Source organism: Alligator sinensis, unplaced genomic scaffold (genome assembly GCF_000455745.1).
Source record: "Alligator sinensis unplaced genomic scaffold, ASM45574v1 scaffold123_2, whole genome shotgun sequence".
In the NCBI taxonomy this organism is placed as follows: domain Eukaryota; kingdom Metazoa; phylum Chordata; order Crocodylia; family Alligatoridae; genus Alligator; species Alligator sinensis.
The window spans coordinates 1745961-1773812 of record NW_005841917.1 but is presented as its reverse complement, the minus strand read 5'-3'; the positions used below and the strand labels follow the sequence as shown (position 1 = coordinate 1773812).

Sequence of the window (27852 nt, the reverse complement as noted above, 5' to 3'; positions counted from 1 at the left end):
GGCCTGCCAGAGCACAACAAGCCTGGACATCTTTCAGAAGCACTGCAAGATCTGTCTGTTTGGGCAGGCATTTCACAACCAAAACTAGGCCAAAATATTTTATAAGGTCTCTACTTTGTTTCATCACATTCTCCTTCAGATATCTGTATGTACATCCTTGTTGTGTGTGTGCATATGCAACAGTGCTGAAGCTTGGAAACCTTTTTCTGTATGAGAACCCAAAGGACATGCCATACCCTTTCCTTCCCCTTATGCTTGCAGGTTAAAGGGTAATGTGCTCTTCAATTGGTTCAGTACTCATAAGGCCGCCAATGTGAGGACGTGGTCAGGAAAGCTACCTGCACCTTGTCATGCATCCACTGATGCATCACAAGTAGGTCCAAGGAGGTGATCCTCCCCCTCTGTGACACTGGTCAGGGCACAGCTGGAGTACTGCATCCAGTTCTGGGCGTCACACTTCAGGAGGGATGTGGACAGCATCGAGAAGGTCCAGAGGAGGGCCACTCACATGATCAGGGGTCAGTAAGGCAGGTCCTATGAGGGCTACAGGACCTGAACCTGTTCAGCCTCCACAAGAGAAGGCTGAGGGGGGATCTGGTAGCCATCTATAAACTGGCCAAGGGGGACCAGCAGGCAGTGGGAGAGTCCCTGTTCCCCCGAGCACTACCGGGAGTAACAAGGGATAATGGCCATAAGTTGATGGAGAGTAGATTCAGGCTAGATATCAGGAGGCACTACTTCACAGTCGGGGCGGCTAGGATCTGGAACCAACTTCTAAGGGAAGTGGTGCTCCTACCCTGGGGGTCTTCAAAAGGAGGCTAGATAATCATCTAGCCAGGGTCGTTTGACCCCAGACTTCTTTCCTGCCGCGGCAGGGGGTCAGACTTGATGATCTGCTCAGGTCCCTTCTGACCCTACCAACTATGAAACTGGTTTTAGTGTCATTGGTTTGACAGAAAACACTGTGGCTTATGATCTTGGAGCCTGCAGTGTAGTTGAAGTATGTAGAGCTTCTAGCCCCTTTTATTTGTCTCTTGTCTTTCAGATTTACTTTTGCTGTCCGCTGTGACCCTTGGGGGGGGAGGGGGGGGGGGGGGGGGGGAGAGGAGGGGCAGTTGCTTCATCAGCAATGGGATTTGATTTTTGCAAATCTCTGGCGCTATGGTGGTTTCACCTGTAGGTGAAACTGATAACTGTATTGTCTCAAGTCCTGGGAAGTGTTCCATATGCAGATCATTTACAGCTATGGAAGAGTACGAGAATTCTTTCTCATGGCTAATTCACATGATCAACACCTGAACAGGGACATGTAGCTGGTGCTACATATTGTGCAGTAGCAGTTTGTTAGTAAGACTGATCTCAGCCTCAGTTCTGGTAGTGTCTTTGAACTATAGCTCTAAGGTCAGTTCCCAAGAATGCCCAAAAGGAGGCCTTCCTTGTTTATATTCTTAATGGTACATAAACTTAGTCTAATCTCTGGTTATAGAGTTCAGGTCCATTGGGAGCTATTAAATAGAACAGTCAAGGATGTTCCCTGACATCCCTAAACCAATGATGGTTTTTTATGAGGGAGGATATGATGGGATGGATTACACTAGACTTACTCTGTACATATACTTTCCCACTAAATCATCTGCTACTTGCTGTTACTGTTGACAGGTACTAGGCTAGAGATTATTGGCCTGACCCAGTGTGGAATCTCTCTTGTTCTTTACATTGCTCACTGCATTCTTGGATGTCACATCTCTGTGAGGATATCACTGAAGCTTCCAAGGTGGAACTGCCTGCTGTAGCCAAAGCACATTCCACCGTATCTTGCTTGTGCAGTTTCTCTGAATCTGTATCAGCAGGGTGGTCACTTGGAACTTCATCGATGTCTCCAAACATTATAGTTGCATAAGTGGTCTTCCAGTTCATGTTGCCAAGAAATCTCAAAAGCTTAATTCCAGGTATAGAGGCACTAGTTTGAATCCTCCTATATTGAGAATACATATATGGATAGCTGCTCAAAGAACACTGTCCATATGTACATCTGCATCCTTGCCTCCCATCCTTTCTTGCTTGGGAGTCTCATGCCATTTGAGATTTTTGGCTTGGAAGAAATAGTCCTTTAGCACAACACAGGGAGAGACTGGCTATGCAAACTTTACTACTAAGGGGAAAAAGGTCTGAACTTGAATGTTGCAAGTCATATGTACTCAAAATGAAGCTCTGCATAGGAAGACTCTTGTTGCAGGCCATTATCTTCTTAAATCTCTGGTGATGAAGGAGCTGATCTAAATTTTGTGAGTAAGTTTTAACTGGGGGAATCTACTGATGAAACTGGAACTACACTGATATAGACTCCTAGTGTTGAGACAGTTGGCTTCTCTTAAAAGAAACAGCTTTATCCTCCATGCTTATACTTTACAAGTTCCTTTTTGCACTGATTCAGTGGGGCTACACTGTTGGTAGTTATATTTCAGGGTATGGCCTATGTAATTTTAGGCAGCTTGTTATGGGCCGGAGAAGATGTTGGTGGTGTTCTGTTGCTTGAACTTGGAGTATTTCAGTTCTAGCCATAATGTTACCAGAAAGAGAACCAGAAGTTGTAATAGCCTTAAGTAGCAGTAGTATAAACAAATAGCAGTGAAATTAGTTACCAAACTTTCCTCAACTCAGTTTGAATCAATTTTACAATCTGTCACATGTAATGGCTAGTGATGAAGCAAAAAAATAGCAGGTAGAACTACAGGATGTAACTTGGGTGATCCAGGATATGTAACAGGGGAGCTTAGTATCAGGGAAAATACCTTGCTGTTGAAATCCTAGGCTGTGGAATAGTGGAAATGGCTTGGAAGCACCATCGCTTGTGATTCTTAAGACTAAACTAAGCAAAACCCTAGACAGCTTACCATAGGAAATAATGCTGTATGACCACCAGTAGGTACCCTGGATGCTCACTTCCAATTACTGGTTTGTGAATAAACTTCAGTGATTTTTGGTTTTACAAGCAGGATCAATAGGCTGACTGCATACTGCTTAGTAGGGCTGTGTAAAATGGGCCGTATTCTATTCAGATTTGGCCCGAATTGGGAACAGTGATTTGATTCGTTGATTCGGATCACTGTCCCAATTTCGTTTCAGCCGAATCTCAAGATTCAATGCTGATTCAGAGAATCAGTGATTCGGCCATAGACAGCTTTAAATGTTTTTTCTACATAACTTGAGGTACCAGGCACAGCTTGTGAATGCTGCGATGGTAGAGTGGATGGAGCATCCCATAGGAGGATGGGGAGGTGGAGGTGGGGCACCCTGTGTGCTCCTGTTGGATGTACCATCCACACCAGCGTCTCAGTATTCATGAAACACCTGGTACCTTTTGAGGTATGTAGAACAAAACATTTAAAGCTGTGTCTGTGGCCGAAATCATCGAATCTCAAAATCGATTTTAAAGGGTTTCCCGATTCGATTCAGCCACCGAATTGGGCCAAATCTCTGCCGAATCGAATCGGCAATTTTTATTTATTTATTTTTTTTTAAGCTTCACACAGTCCTACTGCTCAGTTCTTAAAATGATTTAATAGCTGGGTCTACAGCTGGCACAGCTAGGTGGAATTAGCTCTCTTTTACCAGCCTACAGTGTAACCGAGGCATGCTAAAAGGAGAATGAATATATAACGCATGATTTTAAAGTTTTCTTTTTAAAAGATGCTCATTAATGGAATTATGTAAGGCTGCCACCTAGTGTTTGATTTATCAAGTACTGTGGATGAAGGAGTCCAGCTACTGAACTATAAATAGCTTTGGTAACTTTTTAACTTCATGACCAGAATATCTTCTGCTTTTTACTGTTCTGCCTTCTTTCTGATATTGACTTTAATCTTGTAAAGTTCTTTGCATCTGCTTTGGGGGATTAGTTATATAGAAAATAAATTTTTCTTTGTAGTATTGTAGAATTTGGCAGAGTGGGTTCCAGAGTAGTTTGCTCTTTCATTTGAGAGAATTCAGGCAAGGGTATTTTTGGCACAGAGAACTTGTGATAGGTTAGTTTCTGTGTTTTTTACTGAAGCCATTAACTGTTGCTTGGAAAACTATAGTGCAGAACACAGTTTAGGTGTAGTTTTTGGTACATTAATGAAGTGCCACTACATGAATGTGTTAAAACATTTGATGTTGTTCAAAATGTATAGTGCAAATCTTTTTAGTAAACTTGTGATTATTACTAGCTAGCTGCCTCTAAATTCATGTTTTTTAAAGCTATTGCTTGTTAATATATATGCGCATACATACAATATAATATTGAATTTGCATGTAGCTGTTATGCACACTTTAAGTGTGCATATATGCATGCAAAGCAAAACCAAAGAAACGGGAAGAGCCTCTTCATTGCTGTGACAGCAACAACAAAATCTTAAACACAGATGTCCTCCCATGTGTAGTTATGGGGCTGAAAGTAGGACTGTAACAGTAAACCCAGTAAATCTGCTGGCTTTTGAAAATGTGCAAGTTTTTAATTCTTTTGTTTTCAAGTAGCAGTTGTTCATATTGGCATTACAAGATAGAGCTTTATTCCACCTAAATTATTTAGTTGATATGTAGTCTTTTTTTCTGAAAGGTCAAAAGAAATAAACTGGCAGAGTTATTTCACTACACGGCTAGTTGATGATTTTGGCACTCATCTGCGAGTATTCAGAAAAGCTCAGCAAAGAATAATGGAAAAAGATGATCAGATGAAAGGTAAATGTCATTGTATAAAAATAATTAAGTATAAATTGTTACATTCTACACTTAATTTTTTTGTGTTTTTATTTGGTTACTTTTGATTTAGAAAAGGCTTTCATTCATATATATATATATATATATATATAAATAAAAAAAATAAAAAATAAAATTTGTTTTCTAAACAAGCATTTTCTAATTTCTTTTGTGAAGATACAGCAGAAGAACTTGTAGATACGTTCTTTGAGGTTGAAGTTGAAATGGAAAAGGATGTCTGTCGTGACTTAGTCTGCAGTTCTCCCAAAGATGAAGAAGGTTTCTCTTAATTTTTTTTTTTGAGGGTTGTGTTACAGGAAACTGTAAGAAATATTACATCCATTACTAAAATGGAAGCTATGCCAAGCTAAGTTTTTGTAACTTTATTACAAACAAGTGTCCTTTGATATTTCATTCATTTGGTGTATATTAATATATTTTTAGTAGCAGTTGTGCATTATGTGTAAAAGGTTGACAGATATTCCAGATGGAAATGTGCCTTTATTAAAACTCTTGATATGGCATGGTGGGAAGGAAAGGCTAATCACTTTTCAAGCATCCAATGTAAACCTTTCTCTGAATGAGGAAACAGAAATTGGTTTAGCTTTAAAAAGAAAAGAAAAAAAGTGATTTTGATTTTTATGCCTATAGGCACTAAAGCATTGCAAGTATGAGAAACAAACCTATGGAAGGATTAGCTGCTGCTTTGAGAGCAAAACAAGCCCTTTACATGTTCATTTCTGTTCCAGATAATATAAGCAGTAAATTATTTTATAAAAAAATAATTCAGTGCACTGTGAGATCTTGAAAAGATCTTTTCAGTTAAGTGGCATAAAGTCAATTTGGAAAGTAAAGACATTAGAAGGTTTAGAGGGTCTTTTTGTTCATCGTAGGAACATGTAGAATGCAACAAGTATGCATTTTCTGACGTACTTTTCTCCCAGGTTTTCTAAGGGATATGTGTGAGGTTTTACTGTATATATTGCTACCTCCTGGAGACTTCCAGAACAAGATCATGCGATACTTTGTCAGGGTAAATATAAGCTTTACAATCCTAAAATTGTCACTTGCACAAAATATCATAATGTGTAGGATATCAGATCTGTGCTGTATAAACATGATCATTGTATTTTACAGTAATAATGAATAATAGGTATCTGGGGCTGCTGACAAACGTGAAAAACCAAAAACTCCCATGCTTTACTGGAAGAGGCATAGCACGTTAGTTTGACCTAGCTCTGCAATATCTGTCTAGATCTGGTGCTTCAGCAGGGCTTTTTTTAACACTTTATCTAAAACTGATTTAAATCTGCTGTTAGATAAGTGCCAAAGAAAACCTCGCTGAAATGTCCGATCTATACAGATGTCAGGCGAGCTGGGTTGAAGTAATGTGCTGCCTTTTCTGGGCATGCGCTGAGCTTGGCACAGAAGTGCACGGAGTTTTTTTTTTTTTTAAAGCACCGTTGACTGTGTTGGGGTTTTTTTAACGTCTGTAAGCAGCCTAGGTGCCTATATTAGGAAGAGAAATACTAACTGAAAATCCAAGTCTGTCTTTGTCTCTCTCTCAAATCCTATCCTAATGAGATTTTATAAATTGCTAGAGATGAGAGAATTTCTTGGATATACAGTGGTTACTGTTAGTATTGTTCTGTATTTACAATGCAGTGATTTTTGTGATTCATTTAATTTGTTAAAATGAGAAATAGTTGAACTGCTTGGGGAGTAATTGACATTTGGATGCCATCAAATGTATTTTGTCAAATTAATCTTAAATTCTTAATTTTATGGAAATCAGTGTTCTGTTGTTTCATATTTCTCTAAGGAACCTGTCATTTGAGAGAGAGAGAGTAGCTCTCCCTTGTGGTCAGATGACTTCAGGTTGAAGGCTAGCATTCTTCACTTTTGATCACTCAGGCTGTTTCTGTGCATGTGTATAAACAAATATAAGCTTTTATCTGAGCTTTATACTTTTTGTGTAGATTTAACTGGTATGAATTGTAAATTTATAATTGTGTAATTTCTGATGGTTTCAGGAAATCCTCGCCCGAGGAATTCTTCTTCCATTAATAAACCAGCTCAGTGATCCTGATTATATTAATCAGTATGTCATATGGATGGTAAGGTTTTAACTTTTTTTTTTTTTTTTTTAATGGTGTTTTGATGGTATTTTCACAATATTTGTGAGAGAGCATCTTTGGTCCTGGACATCTCAGCATGGCTAGTGTGTATGTAGCAGAAGTATGTAGTAGTAACTTACTATGGAAGAGATTGTATAATATGACAGTGGTTAACTGAGTATATGAATTTTTTTTCATTTTATACTTTGCTTTAATTGTTCATACTTTCTTTTTTTCAGGCTGATTTTTTTTTTCCTACACATCTTCAGATGACCTAATTTGAGCAAAATGGTCTCTGTATTTAAAATAGTAATTCTCAAAATTCTTAAGTGCAAGAGTAATCCATTAATGAGTTTTTGGGGTTGTGTATTTTGGAGTTGTGCTGAGAACTGGTTTTGAAGAGACGTGACGCATTGAAATCATAGTTTGTACACGCAGGAACCTGTGCAGTTCAGGAAGTCTTCTATTGCACGTTAAAAAAAAATTGTTATTTTAATGTGTTGATTGTATAGCTAAAGGCATACAGTTTCTAAGGCTTATAGAGGTCGCCTAAACAATGCACAGAAGAGCAGATAAAATGTAAGATTGCATATGCAGCCTTACGTTTGTCATTCCCTGGCTTCCATTGTCTACCTGCATAATCTATAATATTCTCACCATGTTGATCTAAAATTAAGCAATGAAAAAAATTAGGGAAAAATTAGTATACTACAGCTTCAGGTTAGCAGAGATGGTAGAAAAGCAATGGTAAAAAAAAAAATTAGGAAAGTTTTCAACCTACACATCTAGCTACAGCAAAAGTTTATCAACCTGGATGACCCGAGATCCTTTTAAGGGTGCCATATAATCGCATCTACATGTGATTCAGAAGATTACACCTAAATATTTGAAATATAAACATTTGTAGTGTCCCAACACATTTTGACCCTTTGTGGTCTTTCTGAATCCTTTTCTTACAAAGAACTGCTCTATCTTTCCATGCTCAGAATGAATTAAATCTAGAAGCTAGTGTTTTCTGAAGGGTGCCTCAAGTCTAAGCAGGTTGAGAATCTTAGAGCTGGAGGATGTGTTTTTAGCTTCTAGGCTGACTGGAAAGAAGAATTGTAATTATTCTGAGACCAGTATTGTACCTTTCAGCTTTTCACTGGTTTTGGAAGTCCATGAAGAAGATTCTTTCATTAAAAACTAATCCTAGCATTTTTGGACCTTTTTAGTGACAAGTTACTTGAGGGCAGCTAGCTTTTTAAGTGAAGATCTGGCATCTTGCATGAATTAAATTTCCTCTCCTTTCCACCCCTCCCTGAAAAAAAAAAACAAAAAACCCCAACTACTTGATGGCTTGATGGTACTACTTGCTTTTTCAGTCTATAATTCAAAATAGTTCTAACTTGGCAAACTGACATAAAGTCGGTGCTTAAATTCTGCCTCCGTCAGGGGTATAAAGCAGAGAAGGTAAATATGATCTTACTAAAAATGGGAAGTGGTCATTTTACTAATTTTTTTTGACATTGAGGTTTCCTGCGTAAAGTTCTCTGGTTGTAATAAAATGGCTTGGTATTGAGCACTTCCTGTTGAGAGCTGTCTCAAGTCAAACTGTATAAGAATAATACTGTTCTGTAGGCACCAAACTTTTCTTTTAAAAACACTTCAATCTTTCCCTCTTTCCTTGCCTGTTTCTGTCTATTCTACTTAAGCTTGCTGCATAAATTCACTTTTAATTATTCCCTGAGCATTCTGTGAAGTCCATCCCAACTTGTTTCTTTTGCCATTAATACATTGACATTCTGTTTTGGTATCACCGTATCAGAATATTTATACTAATTTGTTTTCTGGAAAAGAGAGCTGTTTTATACTTGTCACATGAAACCTACATTAATGGATTGGTTTGTTGCTGTCTTTATATATAAAAGAAGGCCTATGGGGGGGGAGGTATTTCTTTTCTGGGTTTTTTTTTCTTTTCTACCTTTATAAGGTACTAAGTTTTGAGTTCCCTGGCTTGGTTTCAGTGCGTTTAACCTCTAATACCCAGTACACTTTTTGAGAATATTGGTTCTTTTGGGCTTGGTTTATGAAGCAAGGCAGGGCTTTCTTTTTTTTTTTTTTTTTCCCCCTCAGCTCTTTTCTCTCCTCTTCCCCCCCCCCACCCTCACCCTTCCCATGGCAATACTTTAAGGTTTTCAATGGGAGCATTGGTGTGCTGGGTTAAATATTCAGTCTCTGCTGTCCACTTCCACTCTTAAAGGACTGGAGTGGCATAGATAGACTCTAAAATTTCTGGAATCTGATTGTGGGGTAATTGATCTGATGCACAAACCAAGGAAGCCTGCCACAGTCCTCCAAGGGCTGTATCATATCATAAATCCTGGTCAGATGGGTTGGGGCCAGTGAGCCATGTGTTGGGTACAAGGTGACAGCATGCAGTGTAGGAGAGAGTCAGAGTTTTTTTATTTTCAGTGGGATTGCTGTGTTGTGTTTTTTAAATATTTAAAGCATGGGCACTCAAACATCTTGCTGGCCAGATCTGACCACCCCCCCCCTCCCCCCCAAATTATCTGGCTTTCAGCGCTTTCTATTGGTCAGAAAATTTGGTGGTGCGGGAATGGCGGTACTGCTCCCCTGCTGCCAAATGCCCAGACCTGTTGGGAGCCGTGAACCCTGTGTGTTCGTTTGGGCACTTGATTCCAGTGTGTAGGAGCACTGGGCAGGGGTGGTGTTGGATTCCAAGGCCTGATCTGGCCCAGAAGGCAAAAGACTTAAGCACCACAGTGTTAAAGGATTGTTGACACCCCATGCTCAAAGCAGGGTCAGCCCCAACTAGATCATTCCAGCCATTTGTTGAGCAGGGCCTTAAAAACCTTTAGGGATGGAGATTCAACCCATTCTAATGCTTCACCATCCTCCTGATTCTTACGTGGTGGGGGTGTGGTTCCTAATGTCTAATGTAAAATTTCCTTGCTGCAACTTGATACCATTGCTTCTTGTTCTGTCATTTGCTACCACTGAGAACAGTCTAGCTACAATAATCATTTTGTTGCTTCTTACATTTCTCGCTTTTTACCCAAGGGGACACCATTGCTGTGGGAATCCCACCACTAGGCTTTTAAATTCCATGCAAACAGCTTGAAAATCTTTGAAAGGTTAGGTTTGTATAAACACTAAATATTCTAATAAAGCGACAAATGCATTGAATTCAAAAGCTTGTCTAACTTTATGCCAACCACACAATTGGTGTAATAAAATGTATCACCCACAAACATTCTTGCTTAGTTTTAAACTAAATTTTTAAAAGTTTGAACTTCTATGCAGACTTACTTCCCCCAAGGATACAAATCCAAGATAGCAGTTCTAATTTTATCTTTGTTGTAGTTTAGTAGGATTGTTGGATTGTTCTTGAGGTCATGATGGTATATGGAATGTGTTTAAAAGCAAGGTTTCCTAGAGCTATTGGCCAACAAAATTATTTGACTCCATTGGTGGTGTTAGAGCAGTTGAGTATTATTTACCATGTCATGCTCCTTTAGTTTAGATGGTCTATACATGTGCTTTCAGGATACCATCTATGGTCGTATGCTTTTACTGCCTTGTAATAAGAAAGTGTAGGCTTTGGCTCATAGTGACAAAGCTTGGCAAGGATGTCTACCAACATGCCTAATGTTGGCATCCATGACCAGCTGGTGGTACACAGTGCTAGCTGAATTATTTTCAGGCGTGGTACTAGCATAATATGCAGTGAAGTTGCTCACTTAGCTCTGTGGTGTACGAAGGGGATTTAGGCCTCTTTTTATATACACCAGGGGTGCTCTGCCCCTGACGCCTTGTCATCCAGCCTGTGGAACTCCCACCTTGTCTGTGGGGAGGTTGGTGGGCCATGGTCTTGCCCATTTAGATCCAGTGTGCAGGGGAGTGCGGAACCCCAATCATGGTGGGTGCAGGCTAGGTGGCCCCACACCACTCATTTGACCAAAAGGTTGAACACCACTGACATGCACAGACAACTTCGTGTTTACAGTATATACATCCTAATTCTCACCAATTAGTATGACCTTCCTGCCAGGTATGGAAAACTGTTAGCCAAGTCGCTCTTACCTTTTTGTTCATGTCCTGTAATGGTCTTATCAATTCACTTTGGCCTTGAAAAGCACCTACGAAGACAAACAACCTACTTTGTACAAGCTGTATATGGTATGCCTAGTTTTTTTTTTTTTCTAGTGAGGCCTACTTTGGTTCATGCTGTTAGCGAGGCCTCTGTGTAATTTGTATATGTATTGATTTAGTGGTTGCATTAATCCATATTCTAGCAAGACCTACGCTGTACAATACCATATCAAAATTGCCATTATTCCTTAAGTGACTGATTTATACTTCACTGTGAAATTTATGCCATGGATGTCTTTTTTTCATTTGTATGATTTGTGCTGTAATTTTTCCGAATGTTTCAGATTCGTGATTCCAATTGCAACTATGAGGCCTTTATGAACATTATTAAATTAAGTGATAATATAGGAGAGTTGGAAGCAGTCAAAGATAAGGCAGGAGAAGAACTGCAGTATCTGCGATCCTTGGATACAGCAGGAGATGGTTAGTGTGTTAATTTTCACAAAGAAATAAATGGCCAACAGGATAATTTGTTTTAAAAGGGTTATTTCAATCAAGGCAAACTCTTAACTTAAAATACATTTTGAATGTTCAAATGCTTTGCAGAAAGACCAAACTTGAGGTTTTCTATCATGATGTGAACAGAGACAGTCTCTACCTCAATTCCAATTTCTGTGTTCTCTCATCACTATATCCAGGGATCCTGTTTTTTTTTCTGTTTTAAAAAATCACAAATTCTCTGATTTAAAGAAAACCTGACTTGCAACCCCCTACAGTGAGGAAGGGGTTGTGGGTGTGTTAGGAAGGTGGGGTATAGGCACAGGTGACAGGTGGGGGGGAGCATATGCCTCCTCAGATTTCTGCACCCACAGTGGGGCTCAGGCTTACTACCAGGCTGGACCAGCTCCAGGCAGGAGCTGCCTCTGCAGCCCAGCAGGCAGGACCCGGAGCCGGAGGGAACAATGCCCTGCCATGGCCACTGAGGTGAGGTGCCCCCAGCTCACCTGGCAGCAGTGAGGGGCACAATTCCTGTGCTAGCATTGTGCCTCACCTTAGCAGCCATAGCATAGCACATGTCTCTCCCATACATTGCCTGTGCTGTCCCTGCCCCTCCCCTGAGAATTTTTTTTTTTTTCCCCATGGCAAATGGAAAACCCAGATCCCTGATAATATCTCTTAGTTAAACATCTTGTTAAAATGCATTTTGATAGTGATCTTGTGCATTAAAGTAAAATGACCTTGTTGCTGAGATGAGTTTCAATAGTATTTAATTTAGTAAAATTGGGAATAAACAATCAATAAGTAGTTACATTGAAAAGAGTAGAAGTGGGTTTTTTGTTTCACTTCATTTCTTCCACTTGGACATTGTATATTGGGGGGGGAAAAAGAAAATTCTAGGGTGTGAAGTTTACACTCAGGCTAGCAGGTAATACTGCATTTAAAAACAGGAACAAAACAAAAGGAATACATAAAATATAAATACAATCAAGAAAGGTCAAATGTTTATTCCTTAAACTAATGTAAATCTACCTTTATTGATTAGTCTTTGTTCTTTGTTTTCAGATATCAACACTATAAAAAATCAAATAAACAGCTTACTATATGTTGTTAAAGTATGTGATTCAAGAATACAGAGGTTGCAGTCAGGAAAAGTAAGTACTTTTTCTGTTAGTGTTAAATCACTGAGATTGTGGGTAAATTGCTACAAATTCTCAAACAAAGAAAAGTGGTGGGTGTTTGTGTTGTACAGTAGAACCTAGATTTTTCTTTTTTGGGGGGTGATTTGCAGCTTTATATTTTCAAATGTGGTGCTCAATTAAGAGACCCACTTATCTGCTTGCAGTAGCTTTTACTTGAGTGCTGCTTTTCTAGCTGGATCACCATCACTGTCCCATGTGTGTGTGCGCGTATGTATGTATATTTTGGAACCAAGAGTTCTAGTTTTTTGTATGTCAAACTTTTTATCTGTGCACTCAGATATATTTTGTGTACACAGCGGAACCTGGATTCTTAGCAGATTTAAGTTCCTAACCACTGTGCTTTGTGACGCATCTGAGAGTGTGTGTGTGTGTGTGTGTGTGTACACACTCTCAGATGCTGTGTACACAAAATATATCTGAGTGCACAGCTAAAGTTTGACATACAAAAAACTAGAACTCTTGGTTCCAAAATGAAATCTTTTATTATCGATTTCCCAGTTGGTCTAATAAAAGGTTTCATTTTGGAACCAAGAGTTCTAGTTTTTTGTATATCTTTTGTCTCAGACCAACACAGCTACCAAGTACACTCCAGCTGAAGTTTGAACCTGCGTATTTTATTTTTTGTGTGGGAAATTCACTACTGTCTTCTGCTAGAAAGTAATATTTGAACTTTACAGTTCTATCAGTAGCTATTGCAAGTTGCAAATTTTGTATTTCAGTCATTTTAAAGATAAGCTGTTTTTTTTTAAACTCATTTTTAAACTGTGCTTTTTGAAAGCCACCTGAAAGCAAGAAGCTAAACACCTGATAAGATTTGAGAAACGTTTTTTTGATACAAACTCCATCTTGTAGGGTAAACTGCTTAGGACACGCATCCAACTTTACATTTCATTAGTCTGAAAGTTTCCCACATGTAAAAAATTCATGAAACTCTCGTCATGTGTTCTAACAGCCTCTATAATTACTATCCAGTTTCTACCCTCTACTTTTTTGTGGAGTTTGAGAGACTAATGTAATTTATGCTTCGGTGTGCCAGGCTTTTCCGTTTTTTGGAAGATGCATAGTTTTAGCTGCAGGCTTATGTGCCCCACAAGTGTTGTTTTTGCATGATGCTCTAAACTGTGCCTAAATAGACCTGTGCCTGAGGTCTTTGGCTACTACTGCACATTTAGATATGGAATGTTGGACCTTAGTGAAGGTTGATTTTTATCTTGCTATGGACATGAAGTGATGATGAGCAAACTTCAGAATATGACTTGGTTGGCTCTGCTGGTTTGTACTGGAAAAGAAATTTCAGAGGGTTGCGATGAGCAATTTTTATCAATGGGTTTAGTGCTCATCTAATAAGAAGGTGCTTTGGGTTGGTTTGTGGTTTTTTTTGGTTTTTAAGGTCAAGTTACTTGAACAGTATCCCATAGGAGCTCTGTAGCAGAACCAGTAACAGAATAGTTTTCTGAAAAACATGAATAATCTATTCTGCTGTCAGATGCTCTTCTGAGGCACTAACCCCTCTCCCGCCCCCCACTTACATTATGTTTTTAGGAGTAACCTGAAAATTTAACTAGTAAATCTTGCTTTGGTTTAGTTTAAACAGCTTTTTACTGGTAAACATACTTGTGGTGCCTGGGAGGAAAAAAAAAAAAAAAAAAAAGTGAAAGGTGGGATTACCATTTTTTGATGATAATATGCTGTGCTCTATTTTTTTTGCAGGAAATAGATACTGTGAAACTGGCAGCAAACTTTGGAAAACTTTGCACAGTCCCTTTGGACTACATTCTGGTAGACAATGTTGCACTACAGTTTTTTATGGGTAAATTACTAACTTAAAGATTGATTTTTTTCTATTCAAGTAGGAGCTTACAAACCCACAATACTATGTATATTATGAAATTGATATGCCTAGTGAATGGATAAGTTTCCTTTATCTAGAAGAAATTGAGTGGGGATTTTTGGGGGGGGCATTGTTTTTTTTCTTTTGCAGTAAGATTTTTACAGTTGAAGTTAAATATTTTGCCAAATGCTGAAGTAATCTTAAGCTTTCAGAGGTAGTGTAGCCATCTTTGTGACATGTATGAATATTTGTTCTTTCTAGAATGATACTACTTGTTTCCCTTTTGTTTTTAAGTGAGGCTTACTACTGGAACTGATGAAGCCTCTGATTTTAAGTTTGGCCACATTCCTTGTAAGCTCTAGATATTTGTTTGAAGTGTAGTGAGGCTACACATGACAGTAACTTCAAGTTGAGTTTGGAGGGCTGCAAAATGTTTAGCAGTCCATGATTAACCCTTGGTTCATTGAGGATTAAAAAACCCCTAAAAACTGACTTTTTGGAATCTATTCATATGTAAGAATGACTAATGTGCCCTCCTGATTGTTAGGTTCTACAGTAAATCAGAAAATTGGAGTAAAGGTCAGAAAGTTTGCAGATACTGTCAGTTTGAAACAGCCTTCTTTAAACTAATTGAGCCATATAATATTTTGTCTTGCTGTGCAGTTAAACAGGATTGGATTGTTTTTCATGCTTGCTTTAAAATCCTAGAAAATTAAGGTTGGAAGGGACCTCAGGTGGTCATCTAGTCCAACCCCCTGCTCAAGGCAGGACCATCCCCAACTAGATCATCCCAGCCAAAGCTTTGTCTAGCTGGTGTGCGGGCCGGGAGCACCCCGAGCCCTTTTTTGCGCTGCACGCGGGCTGTGGCCAGCAGCCCGGGCACGTGGGGGCGGAGAGGGAAGGCCTTTGGTCTGGAATTAGGCACGGACGCGTATCGGTAGTTTAAAAGATTGTTTACTTACACTGAGATGGCAATGGTGTAGGCTGGAAAGCTTGATTAAGTTGCAGTTACAGACAGACACAACACAGACGGTCTCGTGGAGGTTGCTAGGCTCCACGGTGCAGAGCTCCGGATGCTCTGGGTGAACAGGCCACCAATGTAGAAATCGTAAATACGTCTTATATTAGTCGCGCTCGAAGACGGGAAGAGGTGGGCGGTGGATCAGGCCGCCACGCTCCTCTGGATCTTGCACAGGGTTTCTGTTACCCTGCCGTGTACCCAGAGTCCCCACGAGATGGATGTGGAGTCCTCTTCAGCTTGGGCGGAAACTGCTCAAGCCTCTTATACGGCTAACAGGCCAATCGCTAGCCGCCACGTGTGAATAATTTAGCACTAGCCAATCACGGGGAACGAATTTGCATACCGGTGGCGGGAACTCTTTTGCACCGTGCATTCCTCTTGCAACTCGAGCAATGCACTCTGTAAAAGAAGCTGCAGACAAGGCGGGAAACTGGTCCCTGCACCGGAGTTTCCTCTTGCTACAGGAAACTCCCATGCAATGCTCTGCAACTTAACGTGGATAATTCTGATGCCGAAGCGCGCACACACAATCATGCCTTTTGGGTCATGACAGCTGGGTCTTGAAAACCTCCAAGGATGGAGATTGCACCATGTCTTTGGGTAACTTGTTCCAGTGCTTTACTACCTTCCTAGTGAGAACATTCTTTCTAATATCCAACCTAAACTTCCCTTGCAGCAACTTGAGATCGTTGCTTCTTGTTCTGTCATCTGCCACCACTTAAAACTGTCTAGCTCCATCTTCTTGCAAACCTCCCTTTGGGTAGTTGAAGGCTGCTATTAAGTCTCTTCTCAATCTCCTAGACTAAATAAGCCCAGTTCCTTCAGCCTGTCCTCGCAAGTCTTGTGCCCCAGCCCCTGAACCATTTTTGTTGCCCTCTGCTGGACTCTTTCCAGCTTGTCCACATCCTTTCTGTAGTGGGGGCCCCAAAACTGAACACAGTGTTCCAGAAGTGGCCTTACCAGTGCTGAATAAAGGGGAATAATCACTTCCCTTGACCTGCTGGCAACACGCCTACCAGTGCAGCCCAGTATACCATTAACCTTGGCAAAAGGGCACACTGCTGGCTCATATTGAGCTTGTTGTCCACTGTAAGCCCCAGGTCCTTTTTTTTTTTTTGCAGAGCTGTTGTCCAGCCAGTCAGCCCCCAGCCTGTACTGGTGCATTAGATTTGTTCCAACCTAAATGTAGGACTTTTGCAGTTGTCCTTGTTGAACCTCCATGAGATTTGGTTTTGGCCCAATCCTTCAGTTGTTCTAGGTCACACTGAATCCTAGCCATACCCTCCAGCATATCTACTCATTTCCTCCTCTGCGTCCCCAGCTTGGCGTCACCTGCAAACTTGCTGCGGGTGCACTCTGTCGTCTTCCAGATCATTGAAGACAGTGAACAAAGTCGGCCCCAGGACTGACCCCTGGAGCACTCCACTTGATGCCAGCTGCCAACTAGACATTGAGCCATTGATTACTACTCTCTGAGCCTGATGCCCCAGCCAACTTTCTGTCTACCTTACAGTCCATTCATCCAGCCCATACTTATTTTGCCTGCGAGAATGTGGGAAACCATATCAAAAGCCTTGCTCAAATCAAGGTACACCACATCCACTGGTCTCCTCACATCCACATAGCCAGTCATTTCACCATAGAAGGCAATCGGGTTCCTCAGGCATGACTTGCCCTTGGTGAATCCATGCTGACTGTTCCTAATCATCTTTTTCTCTTCCAAGTGCTTAGAAATGGATTCCTTGAGGGTCTGCTCCATGATTTTTCCAGGGGCTGAGGTGAGGCTGATTGGCTTGTAGTTCCCTGGATCCTCTTTCTTCCCTTTCTTAAATATGGGCACTATTTGCCCTTTTCCAGTTATCCAGGACCTCCTGATGGTCATGAGTTTTCAAAGATGATGGCTAGTGGCTCTGCAGTCGCATCAGCCAACTCCGTCAGCATCTTTTACCTTGTCCATTACCCTTTTCAAATAGTAAATAAATAAATGGAATCTTTAGAACTCTGTTTAACTTCTGACCTGGTTCTTATATTCTGTACTTCATGTTTATATATCCTGTATAGCTATGGCCTATGATTCAACTGTGAATAAGAACACCCATCTACTTCTATACTTCATGGATTTTGTTTACTGTAGTCATTGGTATGCAGTAGCTCACTATTTTTGGCTCTTCATGACAATGTTTGAGTGTCAGTATTGATTCAGCTTTAGCACATAAAGTAGTTTCCATATTAATTCTTATGTGTTGTTTTTTTTTCTTGGCTTTTATACTGCAATATGGGTGAACTCTTAGGTATGTGCTTTTATCCAAGCAGGTATAATTACACAAATTTGATTTTTGTAGATTACATGCAGCAGACTGGAGGCCAAGCACATCTTTTCTTTTGGATGACGGTGGAAGGGTACAGGGTTACAGCCCAACAGCAGCTGGAGGTGTTGCAAAGCCGGCAGAAAGATGGGAAGCATCAGACTAATCAAACCAAGGGTCTGTTAAGAGCAGCTGCATTTGGGATCTATGAGCAATACTTATCGGAGAAGGTAACAACATACTTTCCAGAATTTTGTGGAATTTCATTATGGGAAAATAAATTACAGTTCTAAACTCAGAGTCCAGATAAATTTGGAAGGATAGTGCCAATTTCTTGTCAAATGGATCTGATGGAGCTAGCTGCTTGAGTTCAAAATTTTGAAGTTAATGCCTGAAGGATACCTCCTGTATTATGTAAATTATTTTTGCTAACTTTTTCTCGGAAAACAACAATGGCATGTGCACAGATGACCTGTCAAATGCAGTACATTTAATTTATCAAAAGCTGGCTGTTGTTAGATGATGGAAGCAAAAGTTTAGTCTTGATCAAACTACAAATTGAGGATCTTCTGTGGGGTGGGCAGGGGGTGGACAGGGAGAAGGTGCAGCTGTGTAATGCAACCTTTCATCTGTGTCTTCTTACTTTACTTGGAATCCAAACCAAATGATTTGTTATCCCCTTTGGATATCTAAATTATTCATCACACAATTTTAACAAGATATGAAATGCCATACTGGGTCAGATGAATGGTCTTATCCATCCCAGTAGCCTGTCTCCAACAGTGGCAGGAGTGGATACTTTAGAGGTAGAGCACTGAATCGGATATACCATGAGTAATTTATCCCCTATTCATTATGTATTCATTTGGTACAACTTGATAGTCCATCAGGCTTGTGATAGCTGACTTAAATAGCTTACCTGTTTTGATCTCAATTCCCATGCCCCACTCCCACAGTTTTCTTCAACAAATGACTTTTTCCAAACATCATTTTAACATTTATTTCCTTCTATCTTGTTTGTTTTGCTTCCAGCCTCTAAGTCCCTTATCTTAGAGAGATCTTTTATTTTGGTGGTGGTCAGAACTTGCTGCTGGTTAATGAGCTACCTGATGTGTTAGGCTAGGAACAGTTGTTGTATTTATCCCTGGATAAATAGTCTGTCTGGGAACAAAATGATTTTGGGATTAGCATGTACACACACCAACCTTCTAAGCAGGGTCTAGTGAGTTTTTGCCATTGATTCAATGATACTATCCCAGGATAACTGTACAAACATCTCTTGCTATATTCTGGAATAAACTGCAACAACTACTCATCCAGGAAACTTTAGGATTTATCCTGGGATAATGTGTGGATGTCTGTATGCTTTGGCTTTATCCTGAGATAAGTGCACCTTCTGTTAGCAGCCTTAGTGGCTTAAGTATCTTGGTTATGTGCATAAAACTGTTTTAACATGGTTAAACATTTTTTTTGCCATTCTAGCAGAAAACAAAAGTCTTAGGTCAGTTCAGTCGCCCCTCTGATTCTTCCTTCATGGTTAAGCATCTTTGGAGGATATATACTTATGTGTTTGTATCCTGTAAGAGCAACCTGGGACATTCCACAAGTACAACATTCACTTTTAAAATATTAAAAACAACATAAACTGAAAATATGATTTTGGAAAACTGATCGAATTTGAACAGGGATATTACTTAAATTCACTTTGTATTAGTGAGAATTTAATAAAGAATTAACATTGAGTGCATTTCAAGAGTACATGTAATACTGGATTCAAGCCCAGAAAATCTGAAGTGTTAGTTCAAATTTGCTCTCTTCACTATCATCTCCTTTTCTTTCTTGTAAGTATCATTAGCATTTACTAGTAGCTATTTAAGTGTGTGTGTGTGTGTGTGTGTGTGTGTGTGTACACATATACACACCAAGAAAAAACATATCCTTAAGTTATTGCTAAGTTTTTTAAATGGCATAGCTGTTTGTGTGGTAAACCTATTTTTGCATTCTAAAGAGGGAAGGTTAACACTTTCTGGAGATTTGGATTTATTTATTCCCCCCACCCAATGTCAAACATTATGCAAGTTAATTTAGATCTCTTTGACAGGCCTCTCCAAGAGTTAATATTGATGACTGCTTAGTAGCAAAATTGGCAGAAACACTGAACCATGAGGACCCAACACCTGAAATCTTTGATGACATTCAGAGAAAGGTATAATGTATTCACAGTTTATTGCATAAGCATTAAGACTACACTACAGCATTTGATGGTAACAGCTAAACTTCATAGTGAAAATTTAAGAAATAAGGTACACAAGCAACTTGATCCTCAAATTTGTCATTCTTCGTTTATTTAGGCACACAAATCCACAGGAAAACTGAAACCAGTGCCATTACCAGTGCACACTTTAAATAATAGGTTTGTAGAAGACGGGGTAGGGTGGCACCTTTTTTAGAGACTAGCTAGCTGAGAGGCATAATCTTTATTTACCTTTAAAAAAAAAAAAAAAAAAAAAAGTGTACTTAATCAGATGATGTAAATGGACTAGCAGAGAGCAGGGATACTAAATAAAAATAAAGTAATTTCAATAGAAGTAGTATGTTGAAGAGGTCAAAAAGAATGAACAAAGGAGTTAACACCCTGAAGGACATGAGGATTATGAAAGCTAGCCCAGGTCATGGGGTAAGAATCCAGTCTTGGATACCATACCTAACAGTTTCTTCCATGGATGACTACTTGAATGTGAAATTGGGAAACAAGTTGGTTTTGTTTTGGTTTTGTTTTTTTAAGTTTTGTTTAAAGGCAATTACTTTGAGGCCAGTTATGGAATGTCTAGGGAGGCTAGTGTTCTGCCATAGGCTTATGTTTCTTTATGAAATTCATGTCAGATTGGTGATTGTTCATTCATTAATTCAGATGAAGAAAATTGCTTCATCTGACCAATGTAGATGGGTGGTAGTGTATATGACATATTAATAGATGCTCAAGGGAATGAACCCTTGCTTATCAATTAATATGATAGATGTTGGAACCCATGTTTGGTTCAGTGATGATGATATCATCTGTGTTGATGAAGGGGCACAACTAGCTTCTGGATCTGGAGCAAGGCTTAATGGCCTGGTTAAAAAAAAAAAAAAAAAAAAAAAAGGCCTTGGATTACTAACTCTCAGATTTTAAGTTTACACTTCCATGCAATTGGTTAGTGTGTTGCTAGAGAGAGATTGTTTCGTTTGAAGTTCAGGGGCTACCTCTTTGTCCCCGAGGCTACCCTGACATGGCTGTGTCTCTGTGTCTCTTCCTCCTCCTCCCCCCCACCCCCCAACCACATGTGGAGTTAAGGGTCATTCATTAATGCTGTGTTCAAGCTCTGCAGGCTTTAGGTGACAACAACGATTCTGATTTTCTTATCACAGTTACTGTACCAGAATATTGTGGTATTCTGCCATCCTTAAATGACCTCTCTTCACGAACAGACTACCTAACTCCTATTTTGGATTCGGATCATCTAGTGAGGTCATAATGAGTTATTCCAGTGACTATGGCTAGAGACGGACATTACATACAAACTGGTTGAAACCTGGATTAAACCTGTAACAGAACAAACACTCAGTGCACACAAACCATTTTGAAAATGGCTGAAACTGGTTTGAGATGAACCTGGTTGAATATAGTAGCAGACTTAACTGGTTTTGGTCAAACCTGGTTTATGTAATGTCTGTCCCAGACCCTTTCCTGGTTTAACTTAAACCAGAGTCCCACAGCATCTGGGATGCTTTGCAGCACTGGGCGGGGCTCTCTGCTCCAGAGCAGGGCTGGCCATGCCCCTTTGCTCCCTGGCTGGAGCTTGGGCAGAGATGGCAGGCCCAGCAGGGACTGCCTGGCTTCCCTCTGCCCCTCCTTCCCCCCCCCCCTCCCCCCCACCTCAAGGGGGCACAAGCAGGGATTCCTTCCTTCTCTCTCCCCCAGCACAGACAATAGCCAGCATGTGGTATGCTACCTAATGCTGAGAGGTGTCTGTGTAAGGTGCACAGGACAAAGGCAGATGGATCAGTGTCCACTTAGGGCTTTTTGGAGCTAATCAACAGGTCAGCTGGTAACGTTCTGTTCCTCCATTTCTTCCTTAGAAAAAGTTATTTAAGATGAGCTTTAACTAGTGAGAGGCTCTTTTCTGGATGGGGTGCTAAATGCTATAAACTCCCTGTGTAACTCTCAGCTGTGCAACTAAATGTTGTGTTATCAACTGCCTGCAGGCTCCCTCATTGGTCAGGAGCCGTTGGGGGGGGGCGGGACCCCTTCCTAATAGTGTCCTGGTGGGGTCTGGCCATGCCCCCCCTCAGCTCAGCATTGTAGAAGGGAAGGGAGGGCTGCTCTAGCACCTCCCATCTTCTAGCTTGAGCCACTGCAGGCATGTGCCTGCGTTTCTTCAGTCCAGTGGGGACGTCTGTATGGTTACAAACCGGTTCAGCCTAGGCAGGTTAGACTGACCTGCAAAGATTAGATCAATTCAGACTCGGGCTTTTTGAATGTGTCCCTAGCCTATGTAATTGTGTGTGTATGTATGTATAATATAGCAATGAGTTATAACTTTAACTTTAAAACTTGTTACTAGTAAGCAAGATGTTATCTGAGCAGATTTACTTATACAGGCAGTCCTTGACTTGCAACGTTTCCAGTTGCAACGTTTGTCACATACAACCTTTATAAATCGACACCCTGTTTCAACTTTCTGACGTCAGTTTTGACTTCACAGTGCTTGATCCGACGCTTTCTTTTAAGAAAGCAGCCAAGACTCCAGAAAAACCTGTAGCCAGGACTCCTGAGGAGACTTCAGCCAAGTACCTTTCAAAAAGTTCAGCAGTCACCTCAAAGAAGTCCTTCCAAATCAATATGATTGCTGTTTACAATATAAATACATTAATGTAGCTATATTACTCATCCATAATTGACTGAATACAAAATTCTGGGTTATTTTTGGTGAAAGTAGGATATCAGACCTTAGTTCAGGGACCAGTCCCCCATTTTATAACATTGTTTCCTGTAGGAAAATTGGTTCCGAGTTGCAATATTTCAATTTGCAATTGGTTCCTGAAAACCACATCTTGTCGTAGGTCTGAGGACTGCCTATACTTCTAATTGGAAACTACAGAATCGGGGGTTTGAAGGAAAGCTAAAAGTATAGCAAAGGGGGGGAGGAGAAGAGTGTATGCAGGAAAAATAGGGTGCATAAAACAATTTGCTAAGAATTTTAATAGGCTTTTGTCTAGAAACCTATGGTGGTGATTAGTTTTAATCTTGGTATTTTAATTCAATAAGGTATATGACCTGATGCTGCGGGATGAAAAATTCTACCCTTCATTCAAACAGAATGCGTTATATGTGCGCATGCTAGCTGAACTGGATATGTTGAAGGATCCTAGTTTCAGAGGATCAGATGAGGGTGAAGGAGGTGAGGTCATAAACTTTTTTCCCTTTTCACTATTTCAGTATAATCTCTCAAACTAGATAAATCAATATAGGTTTTCTCTAATGCCTTCCTCTATTCCTGTTAGTTCATTTCCATGCTACTGTGGTCTTTTGTGGCTTTGACAGGTTTTTTTTCAAATTTTAGAATTCTATTTGCGCATTATTACAGAAGCCAGATAAAGGCATATTTTAATATAGTTATTGCTTATAAATATAATGGGTATTTGTTACTTGTAAGGAGCCAAAGCTTAAGGTTTTGTGCCTACATTTCTGATATAGCTTGCCTACAGGAGACAATGGATATAATACATTTGTGACTTCATTGCAGTTTTCTCTTCTCTCTATCCACCTGCTAAAATTGGCCTCTAGTGTGAGGTCATATGTCCTGTTATGTTGAGCTGTTTGTTTTAGTTTCAAAGACTCACTTATTTACTACACATGTATGTTTCCCCAATGTCACTGATTTGTGTGTATAGTATACAAATGCTGTACATCTCATATATTGTGAAGAACTTAAGTTGTATGTTTTTAAACTAAAATAAGCATTGCATATGATCTTCAAACATATCTTTTCATAGCTTCAGACCATTGTTTCTTGTCTTTCTCTCCTTGAGTCTGGGCAAATTCCTTTTTCCACCTGTTTTTTCTCTACCAATTGAGTTTCTCTTTATAGAAATCTTTCTCCCATTTTTCTCACGTACCATGATACAGGGTTTAGAAGCTGATGAAGGGTATGCATGTCTTATCCCCACTAATATGAAATATTTTGTTTTGAACTGTGGTAAAAATATGTAAAAAAACAAACAAAACAAACACAAAAAAACCCCCTATCTGTTTATATACCAAGTTTGGAAATGGGTGATAGCGAAAGGTGTACTTGTATGCTTTATTGCCCTCTAGTGGTAAATTTTATCTGTAGAATTGTAAATTACAAGTTGAAAATACCTCTGTGGTTTCTTCCTTTGTATTTATAAGCACAGTAACATTCTTTACAGTATATTTTTTCAGTGTTCTTCATTTTGAAATTGCCAAGTTGGAATTTCTCCACTGTTCTGAATGGTTAAATTAGTATAATAGAGCCTAGTGGACCAATATTTACTTGCTAGCTAATTCATTTTACCTCTACATCTACTCTGCTTCTTGCCTGGGAGTTTTTTATAACTGTTCTATCCCCTCTACTTTGATCAAGCTGTTCAATATAGTTCTTCCTAACATTTCCGTATGACAATTCCATTTCATTAATAATTTTGTCTTTGCAGACCGCTAAGTATTAATGCATCCCATATATAATAAATAGCTTGTGTGGTCTCATCAATGGCATACAGAGATCCCAATTTGTATAAATATAGGGAATATCAAGATAAATAATAAAGCCAATAACTGCTATTGAATGAAGTTCTGCTAGCTTTTATATTTGTGTTTAGGTGGGTTTTTTTTCTGTTCTGAAGCAGGAAAAAGTGATGACTACCTTTTCTTCTGATAAATTGGGCATACAGTCCATGATTTTTTTTTCTTGTAGATCTAGAATCGAATTAGCTATAGCAAAATCTTTACTTCATGGTAAGCTGCATAATGCAAAATAGATTTCAGAAATTCCCCTTTAAATAATGCTCTGTTTTGGGTGGTTTGGTTTGTTGCTATCAGGGTTTTTTTCCAGACAGCCTGCAAAGTCAATTTGTGGTTCTTTTGCGGTACAAACAAGATGATTATAATTAAAAACAACAACAACACCCCCCCCCCCCCCCACATTTTAGAATGAAGGGGGAGGGGGAAAAAAAACAACAACAACCCCCCCCCCCCCCCATACATCTTAGTATGATGAGGTAAGGGTAACAAAGAAATATTGGTCTTATGGACTATAATGTGGTGTTTCCTTTGGTCCTATAGAGTAGAAGGTATCTGCTTAAAGTGTTTCAATGCATGCCTTGCCATCAGTCCTTTAATTACAGTAAATAGCTAGTGAAACCTAAATTCATATACATTTTATAATGTTCAACATCATGCATGCAAAAACACTTGGGTTTTTTACCTTCCCATAATAAATTGCTTGCACTTCCTTTATGGACTGGTGTATTTTTTTTGTACTATACCACAAACTTTTCCATGTAAGGGCAATATGTTTTGAATGTGGTGTACAGAAATTTGGTGTAGATATTGTCTTCATTGCTCCCTCTTCTCTAGCTGAAGTCCTCTGTCAGAGGACTATCATCAGATGTTTCCCGCTGAAAAAAATCAAACCATATCTACACATGAACATATGTTTTTATGCCACACTGAGAGTCTCATCTCTGGTACAAGTTAAAGGGAAATTAAAGTAATGTTGGGGGAAACATGCTTCAGGAAAAGTGTTATAGATGTCAGGAGTATGACTTGAGGCACAAACAGAGGTAACTATTATTAAACATTTTAATGGCCTTTGAAGCTCTTTAAGGGCCAGCTGTACAGATGCACAAGACCTTTGAAGCATTCCAGAAATGGGTAAAATAATCCAAAAGAGGGTACCTTTTAAAATGAGGTACTATTTTAGAACATTTCATTTTTGATATACTTGCACCCAGCTCTAGTGTGCTATCCTTGTGTATATTTCCCTGCTTTCCCTGCCAGACCTCTAGGATCCCCACCAGTGCTGTAGGTGGGCCGTTTTTGCACCAATTTCCTCTAGCCTTCCCATTGTGAGGGGAAGAGGAAGTGTTTGAGGTTGGGATCCCCTGCTACCACTTCACCCTCTGACCTTTCCTTTCTGTTCTCCCCTCTGCCCTCACTTCCTGCAAGCGGAGAGGGGTAGCTTGAGAGGAGACTGCAGTGTTTTGAAATGTGCCAGCCAGGGTTGAACCCAAAATATACCATATGAGGTCAGACCAGTGTTTCACATAGGCTGGTATTCTGTTTCCAACAGTGGCAGAAATGGGTGTTTTAGAGGGGAGAGCGCATGAGCAGGGCATATCTAGAGCAGTGGTTCTAGACCTTTTTAGACTCGAGACACCCTTTGGAAAATAGCAGATACTTAACTTTTAACTCATTTTTGACTGCAGAAAATTATTGGAGCATTTTTTTCTGTTACAGGGATCTCCAAGATCACAAGTTGGAAATTGTTTTTTAATGCTATGGATTTCTGTTCGAAATCTCTGAGTTTTTATCTTGTCAGTCATGTTTGTACATCTAACAGTGCTAACATACTGTGGCACATCTGAAGGACACCCCAGGGTGCTGTAGCACCCTAGCTGTGAATCGCTGATCTAGAGTGATCTGTTCCTTGATGTACTCTCCCTGGCATCCATCATATTGCTTTAAAAAGACATCCCTGACTGTGTTCTGCTTTAGTTATTAATGAAACTATCATCCATTAATTTCTGTAGTCTCCTTCCCCCCACCCTTTTTTTGAAGCTGACTAAACTAATGGCTTCTACAACTTTGTGGCAATGAGTTCTAGAATTTGTGCTGCATAAAAAGCTCTTCCTCTTGTTAATCTCAAACTGGTCTAACTTCAGTGGGTTCCCCCTAGTTTTAGTCTTCTAAAGACTTGGTGAATAACAGTTCCTGGTTCACTTTGTCCATGTTCTTCATAGTTTTTATTAGACCTCTTATATACCCCTCAGCCTATTCCTTTGCAAACTGAAGAGTGCCCTAGTCTTCTACTTGCATCCTCTGGCTGAAACATTTCTTTCTGAAGTGTTTCCAAGTGCGTATCACTTGGAAACAATTCAATTACTATGTCGATATTCTGTGTTTGAAGGGCAGGAAGTTGTGGTGAGGAGATGCATAGATATGTGGGGAAACAGGTCAGTGGGATACAGCATTTTCACATAGGACTTCAAAATGGAGTGTGAAAAACAAAGCTTTATGATTGAGTTAAGCAAATATGAGACATTTTCTACACTGGAGGACATAGAAAGCTGAATCTGTATAAATTAGGGAGGGACTTGCTAGTACTAAGTGTGTCAGATGGTTTATTGCAACTTTCTTTTGCCCACTCTTATCCTGTGGCAAATGAAGCTAAATCATGACTTTAAAACTGCTTCACTTTGAATCTAAAAATCACAATACATTTACCCTATTTATTGATATATTTAGTTGTTAAATTGTATATGCTGCCCTTCTCACAAAAGGCTCAGGGCAACCTACAATAAATGACAAAACCTTATGGAAAGATTAAAATATTAAGAGTATAACAAACTTTCCGGGATAGAGTGGATATCATGATCAGTGGCTCCCATTTAGGTCCACCACCTCATCTTCAATCAACATGTCTATCTACAGCCAGAGAGATCATAAAGTTATGTAGATGAGCATAGTTTCTCTTCATATATGATTTGGTCCCATTACTTCCTTCTGAAATGTGTTGTGGTGACTGGGAGGTCTTTAGATGGGTTTGTATGCTTTTGAAAGGGGAGTGGGAATGAGTAGCATTTAGAAGCTCAAGTGAGTCGTATTATTCAGGGCATTTTGGGAGCTATTCCCTGGGACAGAGTCCTTGCTCTCTGTTACCCATGTGGAAATGGTAGTTTAGTGGAGTGGTCAGCAGTGGTTTAGGCTGTGGGCTGGAATTGACCTTGCTTGGGTCAGCGGTGGCTTGGTAGGCATTAGGAC

General features: G+C 39.7%; 1 protein-coding gene across 10 annotated transcripts in view; it reads left to right on the top strand.

Annotated features, from left to right (window-relative positions):
• The window catches only part of SNX13 (sorting nexin 13), a 148930-nt gene that overhangs the window by 23673 nt on the left and 97405 nt on the right, over positions 1 to 27852 (top strand). For all 10 annotated transcript variants that reach the window (XR_003092908.1, XR_003092909.1, XM_025198237.1 and 7 more), the window contains exons 5-14: positions 4598 to 4719; positions 4915 to 5016; positions 5682 to 5770; positions 6771 to 6854; positions 11294 to 11432; positions 12513 to 12601; positions 14360 to 14459; positions 17844 to 18037; positions 19909 to 20013; positions 23116 to 23248. Coding sequence is in view for 8 of the 10 variants with exons in the window: in XM_025198237.1 (XP_025054022.1) it covers positions 4598 to 4719; positions 4915 to 5016; positions 5682 to 5770; positions 6771 to 6854; positions 11294 to 11432; positions 12513 to 12601; positions 14360 to 14459; positions 17844 to 18037; positions 19909 to 20013; positions 23116 to 23248 (1157 nt within the window). In the remaining 2 variants the exon portion in view is untranslated. The remainder of the gene's footprint in view (positions 1 to 4597; positions 4720 to 4914; positions 5017 to 5681; positions 5771 to 6770; positions 6855 to 11293; positions 11433 to 12512; positions 12602 to 14359; positions 14460 to 17843; positions 18038 to 19908; positions 20014 to 23115; positions 23249 to 27852) is intronic.